We start from the raw sequence: 13,263 nt of genomic DNA on the forward strand, positions 1-13,263 counted from the left end.
CTTTGCCATATACATTTTATATGTTACTTAGATTCACAGGATCAGCAATTAGGTCTGGATGTCTTTCAGGGCCGACATTCAGCCTGCTACAAGATATTTGGAAAAAAACAGTAACATAGAAACCAAATGACTCCTGAGAAAGCTAGAGAGAGATCAGAGATTCTGAGGGAAGTGGGTGTCTGCCTTGCATTTTTAAGGAGTTCTAGCTACTAATATTTGTCCTTAGCAGGTCTTGCGGTTTCTTACCTTCTGAGGTTTTATGTGCTATTCTTGATTATTATTATGATAAATATCAATGTCACTTAAGCTAGCTTGATTACTTTTCTGCTTTTATTTTCCCCAACGAAATGCATCCTAGGACATTTATTCTTCTATAGATGATGACCACTTTGGCCAGTTGCCACAGATGATCAGTCTGGACTCATTGTCAGTTACTGCCTCTGAATAACTGGTTTTCCTTTCAACACATTGCCTCTCACAATCTGTTCTCACTCATCTGAAACTCCTTGGTCTGCAGATTTTCTAGATAATTAGAACTGGCAGGGAATGCTCTTATCTCAGAAAACATAGATAAGTTCTCATGTTAACTCTGTTTCCCTTAAGTTTCTTCCCATTCCACACTTCATGACACAGTGACATGCTTGAGTAGGCTAGAGTTCATATATATCTGCACACACATACACACACACACACACATATATATATATATGTATATTCAAAACTAGTGATGTAAGATGCTTAATCTCAATGAATTCCAAGTTTTCTCAGCTGTAAAATGGGAAAAATGTCACATTGTCAAGGTTAAGAGGACTAAATGAGACGTATATATGTACATACTGGACCATACTGTATAAACACCGGGATATTGTATTCCTTTCCTTAGTTTGTTGTTATTATTATTATCCATAGTATCTGGCTGTCAGGGATGGAGCTAATCGTCTTGAATAGTCTGCAAAGACCTGTAGAAAGTACTTATTTTTAATTACATGTGGTTTCATTTCCTAGACCATCGTGGTTGAGCCTACATTAACAGAAAGAAAAAGAAGACCCACAGACTATATTCCCCACTTTACAGATAATATATTAGGTTCAGATAGGCTAAGTGTCACCTGATAAAAAAGTGATAGAGAGGGCTTTAAATCTCTGACTTCAGTGTTTTTCGTTAATCCATGAAGTTCTGTGTGTGAGAAGGTCCAGTAATAGAGTTCAGAGCATGTTATTTCCTCTGTGGCTGAACTGCCTCCTCTGGACTCTGACCACAATACTTTGCAGCTGTTGTGGCACATAGTTCTTCCATCTCTTTGCACACATCTTCGATTTTATGGTCTTCAAGCATACTTTACTCCACATTGTGTCTAAGATGTGAAAATGCCATTCTTAGCAAACAAACTTTCAAGGATTCCTGTGGAATTATGTTTCAAGCTTTCCTGGGCAATAAGGATATAATTTTGTTGATTGCATCTCTCAAAACTTCCTTTACTTTTTCATTCCTTAGACTATAAATAAAGGGATTCAGAAGAGGGATCATCATTGTGGTGAGGACAGCAGTCACTTTGTCAAATTCCAGGGAATGACTCTGGCTGGGTCTCACATACATGAAGATGTTGCTCCCATAGGCAATAGAAACGACAGTGATGTGAGAAGCGCAGGTGGAAAAGGCTTTCTGACGCCCTTGGGCGGAGGGGATGTGCAGGATGGTAGAGATGATGTAGGTGTAGGACACGGTGGTGAGCACCAGCGAGGTCAGGAGGATGAGAGAAGACAAGAGGAAGTTTATCATCTCAATAAAATGTGTGTATGCAGGCCACTTGCAGCAAAGGGGCGATGTCACAGAAGAAGTGATTAATCTCTTTATGGCAGAAGGGCAGTCTGGACACCACAATAGTTGGGCAGAGCACAGACAGGAAGGCCCCCACCCAGCAGCCCAGAACCAGCAGGAGACATGCCCTGCTGTTCATGATGATGGTGTAGCGCAGGGGGTTACAGATGGCCACGTAGCGGTCAAAGGACATCACCACCAGCAGGATGAACTCCACTGTCCCCAGGAAGAAGAAGAAGTATGTTTGGCTGATGCAGCCTGCAAAAGAAATGATTTTCCTGTTTTCTAGGAGACAGGCTAACAGTTTTGGTGTAACTGATGTAGTATATAAAATGTCCAAAAAGGCTAAGTTACCAAGGAAGAAGTACATTGGGGTTTGGAGGCGATAATCAGCCCATATTAGGGAAATGATGACACCATTTCCAGTTAGAGTGAGCAAGTAAGTAAACAAGAGGATCATGAAGAGGAAAATCTGAAGTTTCTGGAGAGCAGGGAAGGCAGTCAGGATAAATTCAGTCACTGTGGTCTGATTCTGCACATCCACTGAGTGCGGTGCAAGGTGGGCAGCATGTCTCTGAGAAAATAATAAAGTAAAAAGATCAAATTCAACTTAAACTTTCAACTGTCAATATCATTGATAAGACTTCCCTGGTGGCCCAGTGGTGTAGGAGCCACAGAAGACGCGGTCTGATCCCTGGGTTGGGAAGATCCCCTGGAGAAGGGCGTGGCAACACACTCTAGTATTCTTGCCTGGAGAATCCCATGAACAGAGGAGCCTGGCGGGCTACAGTCCATGGGGTCGCAAAGAGTCAGACACAACTGAAGTGACTTAACACGCACAAAATACCATTCATAAAATGCAGTAGAAAAACATCTGAGTAGAATTGAGTGATTTATTTTCATTCTGCCTCTTACCCTTATAAGTGTAGCATCTTAGATAAATTACATGACTTCTTCTAAGCTCAGTATTCTCACGTTTAAAATTTTTCTTTGTATTAAGTTGTTTTCATGGTTCCATAAAAACTCTAGTCTTAATGATTTTTTTTTTTATACAACAGTCCTTCCCTTTTCTATTTCACTCCTCCTAAACTTCTATTTTCTTAGCTAAGTTCTGTGCCTTTAAAGAGAAATCTACTTCACTGAGATTTCAGTCAGTTTGGAAAATGGAGAGAATGTTAATAAAAGTTGAGTTATTTTTCTCAAAGTTATTTCAGATTTTCAGGTGTTATCCAAATCAAAGAGCAGAAAAATCGAAACTAACTGGGACAGTCAAATGAAAGGAAATCTGCAACATCTGTCCTCACTTTTGTTATTGATATTGAGTATCTGATGGTACTCAAGTTTTTTTGATAGAATAGTAGCTGAGTTCTCCATCAAGGTGTATAATTTTTCTTTGTTTTTTCTATAATGATAGAAAGTTTTATGTCTACACTTTTATAGAACAAGGAGGTCAGTTATACATATTCCATTATTTGCAAAACATTTATATATTTTGAAACACGTTTTCTTGAAAATGATCAATGTGTGTCTTTTTATTCTTTGCAATTCTATATCTATGGCAGCATCCAGTAGAGTAGCTTTCACCTCCCATTTTCCAACTAATTCTTGTGGGTTCTCTCAGAGAGGACTCTGATACCTTATATTCTTCTCAGCCATTTGTAGATCAGGTTATTAATAGTAGTGGGAAAAGTGGATGCAGATGGATGGTGTTTGAAGCCCTCAACTTAATCTTTGGATACTGTTCAGCTTTGCTGAGCATATATAGCATGTCTAAAATACATTTTGACCCACTCCTTTGGTGTATAATTTAATGGCTAATCCTTTAGTTTTAAGTTAAAGCAAAGCAAATATAAACCAGTGCTGGGTACTTTATAGTGGCTCAGTAAAAGAATCAGTAAAAGAATCCACCTGCCAATGAAGGAGACGCCAGAGACATGGATTCGATCTCTGGGTCGGGAAGATCCCCTGGAGGAGGAAATGGCAACCCACTCCAGTATTCTTGCCTGGGAAATCTACGGACAGATGAGCCTGATGGGCTACAGTCCAGGAGGTTGCAATGAGTCTGACACTACTGAAGTTACAGGGCATGCACTCACGCATAGATGACTGTGCAATAGATATACTTACATCATACTGATTGTAGAGCAGGTGGGATTTTCTTCACTCAAATATGTTAAGAACCATGAACTTTGGCTATTCCTACTGCTTTCTGTTCATTTTCTTTAAATTCTCTTACTGCTTCTATTTGAATTCCATGTAACTCTTAGTTTTACTCTGAAACTCTTTCCCATATAACACATCCTCTTTTACGAAACCACATCAAATGGTTTTTCAGTTTTTGCTGAAGTATTTCATCTTCTTCACTTGAATGAAAAACAGAAACAAACCAATAAAACATAACCTGTCTTTTGATAAACTCTGATTACTTTTCCCAATTCTTTTTCTTATTCCTGCAGAAAAAAATCTGTCTCGACTTACACTAAGATTAATTCCAAGTGGTATATTATCATTTAATCTTATATTTTATACATTCAGCGAACCTTAATTTTAGACTGTTTCTCTAGGTTTTAAGTAGTATGTATTTTGGATCACATTTTTCCACAAAAAAAAAAAAAAAAAAAGAAAGAAAGAAAAAGCCAGAATGGTGAGTTTGGTGATAACTCAAGAAATCAAACCCAAAGAATTAAGAGCAGGTCCTCCAACTTCTAGTTTAGATCTCTGGCAAGAACCCTGAAAGCCTTTCTGACTGAAATCTTTCCAAGTTTCAGATCCTTTTTTTTTCACTTATAGATATGTAAGTTTATGTTTGTTCTGATAATTTCTGTCTTTTGTGCATCCATTCAGAAACTTGGAGCTATTCAGAATGATAAACTTTTAGATTAGATGAGAACTAAAGGGCATATGAGATAGTCTGGTGCTAAAATAATCTGTAATGTCTCTGTTGTCTAATCACGTGAAACTCACTGTTTCTTAAAGGATCTCATTCTACTTTACTGGTCCTGATTGTTAGAAAATTTCATATTTGTATTGACTGAACTATCTCTCTGAAGTTTCATCTTTTATTTTTGTCACTCCTGTTCATTCTTCACCTGTATTGTAACTTGACTTCAGATATATCTACTTAATTTAATTTCTCCTGGAAGTAATAACTACCTTGTGCATATTAATGTGGTTACGACTGGATGAATGTGATATTTAATGATTCTTTAATTCACTTTTGAAAGTTTGCTTTAGAATGGCTCTTGGGATTCTAGCATAAAAAAGTTTAATTATAAGTAGTGCAGTCCCAGGATGTTAGAAGTGAAGTAACTAGTCACAGAAAGTTAAGGTCCCCTGGGAGACTCTCCTGGGTGTTTATTTTATTTATTTAAAGAAAAACTTATAGCTCTGCTTAAAGCCTCTGGAAACTAAAAATTTGGATAAATTAAATTAAAAAAAAGTTCATCATATATTAAAATAAATTGTTTTTCAAACTGAAACTATTTACATAGATATATGTCTATGTACATATTCAAAAAAACCTGTAGATCGACTATACTTCAATAAAAAACAGTATCCATTGGGGAAAATATTTTATTGAGCTATTATTTATAGACAATAGATAAACATATAACTTTTTGAGTTTTGATAAATGTATGCATTCATGTAGCCACCACCACCAGTATATCAATGGTGTGAAGTATTTAACATTTTTTTGAAGTAAATTGCTGTCCTCTCCCCTCCTTATCCCCTGACAACCATGGATTTGCTTTCTGTCAATGTAAGTTTGAATTTCTAGGCTAATGTATACATTCTATATTACAACATATAGCTTTGATTTGTTCCACTTAATCTGATGCTTTGAAATTAATTTGAGTGTTTCAGGCATGAGTAGTTTCTTCCTTTGTGGTATTTGAAGATTTATCTACTCTACAGATTGTGTAGCTATATGAGCTTGTATATTCACCACATGATAGATACCTGAACTGTCTTCAATTATTAATTATGAATTAAGCTTCTCTGAACATTTGAGTTCATGCTTTTGGTGAATATTTGTTTTCATTTCTCTTGGACATGTTCCTAGGAGTAGAATTACTCTATTGTTTGGTAAGCATATGTTTAATTGTACCAGAAGCTGACAAAGTGTTTTCCAGAGTTGATGTATTGTTTTCCTTTCTACTAGCCATGCGTGTGAGTACCATAGTTCCACATCCTTGCTAATACTTGGTGTTGTAAATCTTTATTTTTAGCCATTAGATCATATATAGTGGAATCATCTAATTAATTTTTGCATTAGCTTTATTGAGGAATACTTGACAAAATTGTATATAAAGTGTGCTATTTGATGATATGACATACGAGTATTTGTGAAAAGACCATCAAAGAGGTTAAGTATTAACACATCCTTCACCTTGTGTGTGTGCTTTATTGCTTCAGTCATGTCTGACTCTGTGTGACCACAAGAACCATAGCCCATCAGGCTCCTCTGCCCATGGGATTCTCCAGGCAAGAATACTGGAGTGGGTTGCCATGCCCTCCTTCAGGGGATCTTCTGACCTAGGGATCGAATCCTTGTCTCTTAAGTCTCCTGCGTTGGCAGGCGGGTTCTTTACCACTAGTGCCACCTGGGAAGATACCTCCTTCACCTTACATCAGTTCAGTTCTGTTGCTCAGTCATGTCTGACTCTTTGCGACCCCATGAACTGCAGTACACCAGGCCTCCCTGTCTATCACCAACTCCCGGAGTTCACCCAGACTCATGTCCGTTGAGTCGGTGATGCCATCTAGCCATCTCATCCTCTGTCATCCCCTTCTCCTCTTGCCCCCAATCCCTCCCAGCATCAGAGTCTTTTCCAATGAGTCAACTCTTCCCATGAGGTGGCCAAAGTACTGGAGTTTCAGCTTTAGCATCATTCCTTCCAAAGAAATCCCAGGGCTGATCTCCTTCAGAATGGACTGGTTGGATCTCCTTGCAGTCCAAGGGACTCTCAAGAGTCTTCTCCAACACCACAGTTCAAAAGCATCAATTCTTCGGGCTCAGTTTTCTTGACAGTCCAACTCTCACATCCATACATGACCACTATTATTGTTATTTTTTTTTTTTGGCAAGAGTGCTTAATATCTCCCTTCTTAGTAAATTTCAAGCATGCAATACAGTGTTATTAACTATAGTCACCATGCTGTACATTAGATAACTGGAGCTTATTTGTCTTGTAACTGAAGGTTTCTAGCCTTTGACCAGCATCTCTCCATCTCCCTTTTTCCCTCAGGTACTGTTTACCACCATTCTACTCTTTGCTTACGTGAGCTAGATTTTTAAAATCCTGTATAAAACTGAGATCATGCAGTTTTTTTATTTTTCTCTTTCTGGCAAATTTCACTTAGCACTTAGCATGTCCTCTAGTTTCATCTATGTTGTAGCAAATGTCAAGATTTTCTTTTTTAAGGGTGAGTAAATAATATACCATTGCATACACGTATGTTTCATCTTCTTTCTCTGTTCATTCATCATTGGACTCTTAGCTGTTTCCTTATCTTTACTATTTTGAATATTGATACCATGGATATGGGAGTCCAGATATCTCTTCAAGATGCTGATTTCATTTCCATAGGGTATATACCCAGGAGTGGAATTGCTGATCTTATGATTGTTCTATTTTTAATTTTTTTCAGGATGCTTCACATTGTTTTCTATAGTACATGCATCCATTTACATTCCCACCACCAATGCACAAAGCTTCCCTTTCTTCCACATCCTTATCAAGGTAGTGTATGTTGTGATTCTCAAATGATATTAGTGACTTCAGCAGGGCACACTCAGGCAGACTAAATCTTTATAAAGTCCTGTGATGTCACATAGAGGTAATTTGGACCATGAAATCACCGGAGGCTATCTTCAGGTGTATTCTTTCATTTATTTTTATTTTTGGCTGTGCCGGGTCTTTGCTGCTGTGCTTGGGTTTTCTCAGTTGCAGCAAGCAGGGGCTACTTTCTAGTTGCTGTGTGCCAGACTTCTGGTTGCAGTGGCTTCTCTTGTTGCAGAGCATGTGCTCTAGGGTGCACAGGCTCAGTAGTTGTAGTGCATGGGTGTAGTTACTCCATCTTCCCAGGCAAGGGATTGAACTCATGTCTCCTGCATTGGCAGGTGGATTCTTAACCACTGAACCACCAGGGAAGTCCCTTTAGATTCTCTCTTGGTGTGCTGCTTTGCACATTGAACTCCAGTATATCAGATTGTGCTTCATAAATAAGCACAAAAAATACCATACTTTCAGAAGTTTACAGAATTGCCACTTGAGGTAGAACTCTGCATATCATGATAATCATTCTTTGTTGATGACTTTTATATTAATTTCAATTCTACTTTGTAGCTATGATTTATTAATATTAGATATGGGGTCTAGAGTACTGGATAAATTACTGTATTCTTTAGTAGCTCAGCTGGTAAAAAATCTGCCTGCAATGTAGGAGGCTCTGGTTTGATTCCTGGGTCAGGAAGATCTGCTGGAGAAGGGATAGGCTACCCACTCCAGTATTCTTGGGCTTCCCTGATGGCTCAGCTGGTAAAGAATCTGCCTGCAATGTGTGACATCTGTGTTCGATCCCTGGGTTGGGAGAAGGGAACAGCTACCCACTCCAGTATTCTGGCCTGGAGAATTCCACGGACTGTGTAATTCATGGGGTCCCAAAGGATTGGACACAACTGAGCAAGCTTCACTTTTAGTTACTATGGTCATTTCAGAACTTCATTGCTAACTTCAGTTGGAGACAGTCTGAAAATAGTAAAGGTTGCAATCAGTTTGGTTTGTCTTAATACATTTCCCTCAGGATTAATTTTCAAACTTAAGGGAAAAATGGAATTCTTTAGAGTGTTTAACTATAATAATAAGGCAGAAAATAATTGGGATTTTAAAAGAAAGTTTTAGGTATTTTTGTTCCTTCTTCTAAAATGGACATCAACTTTAAGAATATGACCTGAGTTTAACAGACTGAATAAAATAATTTCCTATTTATATACCAAATACCAAATATGGGATTCACTTCTTAGGTTCCAGTACATTAGTATAGAGATAACTTTAGCCTCTTCAGAAAAATTCCCATTCCAATATTTTAAAATTAAAACATATGCATTCCAGGCATAGAAAATGTAGAACAGTAGAGTGTTTAAAAATGTCACCTAAAGCATCACTCAAATTAATCAGCATTGATTATTTGGAATATTTTCGTTCAAACTTTAAAAAATTTTCATGTGTGAGATAACTATGAATGAATAAAAGAGTTTTGAAACTTTCTATTCTAACTATTTAGTTTCATATTTACTCATATGCTTTTTCTAGTGAAAGTGTAAGCACCTTCCTCTTTCCATTTGAACACAGCCCCTCCTCCAGGCTTCCACTGTATAAACTAAATGGGATGTAAGTCTTTTTAAAGTAAGGAAGACCATCCTGGACATTTTTAAATGCATGAGTGAAATTAGATACTGCTACATGAATTCAATTATTACTAGGATGTCAAAACCATAAATAGGAAAAAAAAAAAAAACTGTCACCATAAATAAAGAGCCTTTTGATGAGGGTGAAAGAGGAGAGTGAAAAAGCTGGCTTAAAACTCAACATTCAAAAAGCAAAGATCATGAACTCTGGTCCTATCACTTTATGGCAAATAGACGGGGAAGAAGTGGAAACAGTGGCAGTATTTTATTTTCTTGGGCTCCAAAATCATTGTGGATGGTGTCTGCAGCCAGCAAATTAAAAGACGTTAGCTCCTTGGAAGAAAAGGTATGACAGACCTAGACAGTGTATTACAAAGCAGAGACATTACTTTGCCGACAAAGGTCCATGTAGTCAAAGCTATTGTATTTTTCAGTAGTCATATATGGATGTGAGAGTTGGACCATAAAGAAAGCTGAGAGCCAAAAAATTGATGCTTTTGAACTGTGGTGCTTGGGAAGACTCTTGAGAGTCCCTTGGTCTGCAAGGAGATCAAACCAGTAAATCCTAAAGGAAATCTACCCTGTATATTCATTGGAAGGACTGAAGCTGAAGCTGAAGCTCCAATATTTTGGCAACCTGATGTGAAGAGCTGACTCACTGGAAAAGACCCTGATGCTGGGAAAGATTGAGGGCAGGAGGAGAAGGGGGTGACAGGGGATGAGATGGTTGGATGGTATCACTGACTCAATGGACATGAGTTTGAGCAAACTCTGGGAGATGGTGAAGGACAGGGAAGCCTGGTGTGCTGCAGTCCATGGGGACATAAAGAGTTGGACATGACTTAGCGACTGAACAACAACAACAACAACAACTAAATAATTTCAACTCAGGCTTTTAGTGTACAGGATAGAAGCTTGTGTTTCGAGAACTGATCTCTAAGAAATTTGGGGTAATTGTCTAACAGCTTTCTTAGACAAATGAAATGTTGAAAATATGGAGGGAAACATAGAAATAAAAGACATTTAAAAATGATTGATTTTATAACTGGCAAGGCCTTAGATAACTTAATATTTCCAATTATCACAAAATTGCATGAGAAAATCTAGTAAATGGGAGCTGTTTAGTAAATTTGTAATGAATTCCACTGGATCTCTTTGGGTATAGAGTGCAAGCAAAATATAATAGGATTTAAAAAGTGAGCAGCTCCAAAGCAGAAATAAAAATCTAAATAAGATTTGAGGAAGAAGTAATAAAAATAGGGCTTTTCTTTTTTTTAAAATTTCCTTTATTTATTTATTTAATATAAATTTATTTATTTTAATTGGAGGTTAATTACTTTACAATATTGTATTGGTTTTGCCAATCATCAACATGAATCTGCCACGGGTATACATGTGTTTCCCATCCTGAACCCCCCTCCCATGGAAACCCACTCCAGTATTCTTGCCTGGAAAATCCCATGGACAAGGGATCCTGGCGGGCTACAGTCTGTGGGGCTGTAAAGACTTGGACACGACTGAGTGACTAAACAACAACAATATGTACACGTATAATGAAGTCATTTTGCTGTACACCTGAAACTAACACATTGTAAATCAACTCTACTCCAATAAAAATGAAAAAAAGACTGCCAGGCACACATCTATAGTTGAAAAATTGGGTTTATTATTCACTGCCTACCACACAATTGCACTCATCTCACACGCTAGTAAAGTAATGCTCAAAATTCTCCAAGCCAGGGCTTAAGCAATATGTGAACCGTGAACTTCCTGATGTTCAAGCTGGTTTTAGAAAAGGCAGAGGAACCAGAGATCAAATTGCCAACATATGCTGGATCATGGAAAAAGCAAGAGAGTTCCAGAAAAACATGTATTTCTGCATTATTGACTATGCCCAAACCTTTGACTGTGTGGATCACAATAAACTGTGGAAAATTCTGAAAGAGATGGGAATACCAGACCACCTGATCTGCCTCTTGAGAAATTTGTATGCAGGTCAGGAAGCAGCAGTTAGAACTGGACATGGAACACCAGACTGGTTCCAAATAGGAAAAGGAGTTCGTCAAGGCTGTATATTGTCACCCTGTTTATTTAACTTCTATGCAGAGTACATCATGAGAAATGCTGGACTGGAAGAAACACAAACTGGAATCCAGATTGCCGGGAGAAATATCAATAACCTCAGATATGCAGATGACACCACCCTTATGGCAGAAAGTGAAGAGGAACTCAAAAGCCTCTTGATGAAAGTGAAAGTGGAGAGTGAAAAAGTTGGCTTAAAGAACTCAAAAGCCTCTTAATGAAAGGGAAAGTGGAGAGTGAAAAAGTTGGCTTAAAGAACTCAAAAGCCTCTTGATAAAAGTGCAAGTGGAGAGTGAAAAAGTTGGCTTAAAGCTCAACATTCAGAAAACGAAGATCATGGCATCCGGTCCCACCACTTCATGGGAAATAGATGGGCAAACAGTGGAAACAGTGTCAGACTTTATTATTCTGGGCTCCAAAATCACTACAGATGGTGACTGCAGCCATGGAATTAAAAAACGCTTATTCCTTGGAAGGAAAGTTATAACCAACCTAGATAGCATATTCAAAAGCAGAGACATTACTTTGCCAACAAAGGTTCGTCTAGTCAAGGCTATGGTTTTTCCTGTGGTCATGTATGGATGTAAGAGTTGGACTGTGAAGAAGGCTGAGCGCCAAAGAATTGATGCTTTTGAACTGTGGTGTTGGAGAAGACTCCTGAGAGTCCCTTGGACTGCAAGGAGATCCAACCAGTCCATTCTGAAGGAGATCAGCCCTGGGATTTCTTTAGAAGGAATGATGCTAAAGCTGAAACTCCAGTACTTTGGCCACCTCATGCGAAGAGTTGACTCATTGGAAAAGACTCTGATGCTGGGAGGGATTGGGGGCAGGAGGAGAAGGGGACGACAGAGGATGAGATGGCTGGATGGCATCACTGACTCGATGGACATGAGTCTGGGTGAACTCCAGGAGTTGGTGATGGACAGGGAGGCCTGGCGTGCTGCGATTCATGGGGTTGCAAAGAGTCGGACACGACTGAGCGACTGATCTGATCTGATCTGATCTGATGAGAAAGAACTCACACTTTGGAGAATGTGGAATATCTCAGTGAAACAATGAACCTAAGGAAATGGGGGCTTGTTCTGGATTGGGTGTTATCAGAAAGATGTGGCAATTCTAGGATTGGGTAGCTCAGTAAATCTTTTCTGCAGTGAGGGTAGACAGAGTGAGATGTAATTGGTATGTAAAAGATGTAATTGGTAAAGAGGTAGCGGTCATTCCATTTGGCAACAAAGGAGGAGGTTTAGTATTTTGTGTTGCACAGTGACCTTGTGTAAAATAGACATTTTGTCAACTTTTGTCCAACAAGTGAAAAGCATGATGATATGTAAGCATTGTTATCAGTTTGCAGTTCACTGAGACCTATTTGTGAACGTCAGATGAGTTCTGGGTCAGGTAATGATTTTTTTCTTAAATGTTATTATTCATATAATCCTCCTGACAGTGGCAGTGTGAGGCTCCCTTCTCTAGGACAAATCTGCTTTGATTCATAAGATTACATTTATTTGTTGAGCCCCTTTGGGGTTCTTATCTTCTAAGATACTCAGCAACAGGGTCAGAACTTCCACCATCTCAGGGCTGATGAAAGCTTCCTTTTTCTATCTCAACAATCTCTCCATGTGAAATCAATGTTACTTTTATGAAAATCATCTCATTTTGTAGCCACAAGTGCCCAGTAAGATAAACAGAGCAGAAGTTCTTGGCTCTATTTTACAGATGAGCAAGTGGCAGCTTAAAGAAGTAACTTACTGAAGTCCATTGAAAAAAAAAAAAGTATTGTGTTAAAAAAAAAAAAAGAAATTAGTGCCTGAACAAATGTTAGACATCAGCTCTTAGAACTCAGTCTGGAATGTTTCTGCCTTTCTACATTAATTTATGCAAAATACTTCAAGGACTAGGGAGCCAAAGAGTCCTTATTTATTCCTGGTTTTCCATAGCAAGATCATAACGC

General features: G+C 38.3%; 1 protein-coding gene across 1 annotated transcript; it reads right to left on the bottom strand.

The window, feature by feature from the left end:
- Positions 1 to 1,417: 1,417 nt before the first annotated feature.
- LOC109554020 (olfactory receptor 6M1-like) lies at positions 1,418 to 12,883 on the bottom strand. Its single transcript, XM_070782437.1, is given in 3 exon segments — positions 1,418 to 1,796; positions 1,798 to 2,393; positions 12,812 to 12,883. Coding segments are annotated over 3 exon segments (1,047 nt in total).
- Positions 12,884 to 13,263: the final 380 nt, after the last annotated feature.

Source organism: Bos indicus, chromosome 29, assembly GCF_029378745.1.
Source record: "Bos indicus isolate NIAB-ARS_2022 breed Sahiwal x Tharparkar chromosome 29, NIAB-ARS_B.indTharparkar_mat_pri_1.0, whole genome shotgun sequence".
NCBI lineage: Eukaryota > Metazoa > Chordata > Mammalia > Artiodactyla > Bovidae > Bos > Bos indicus.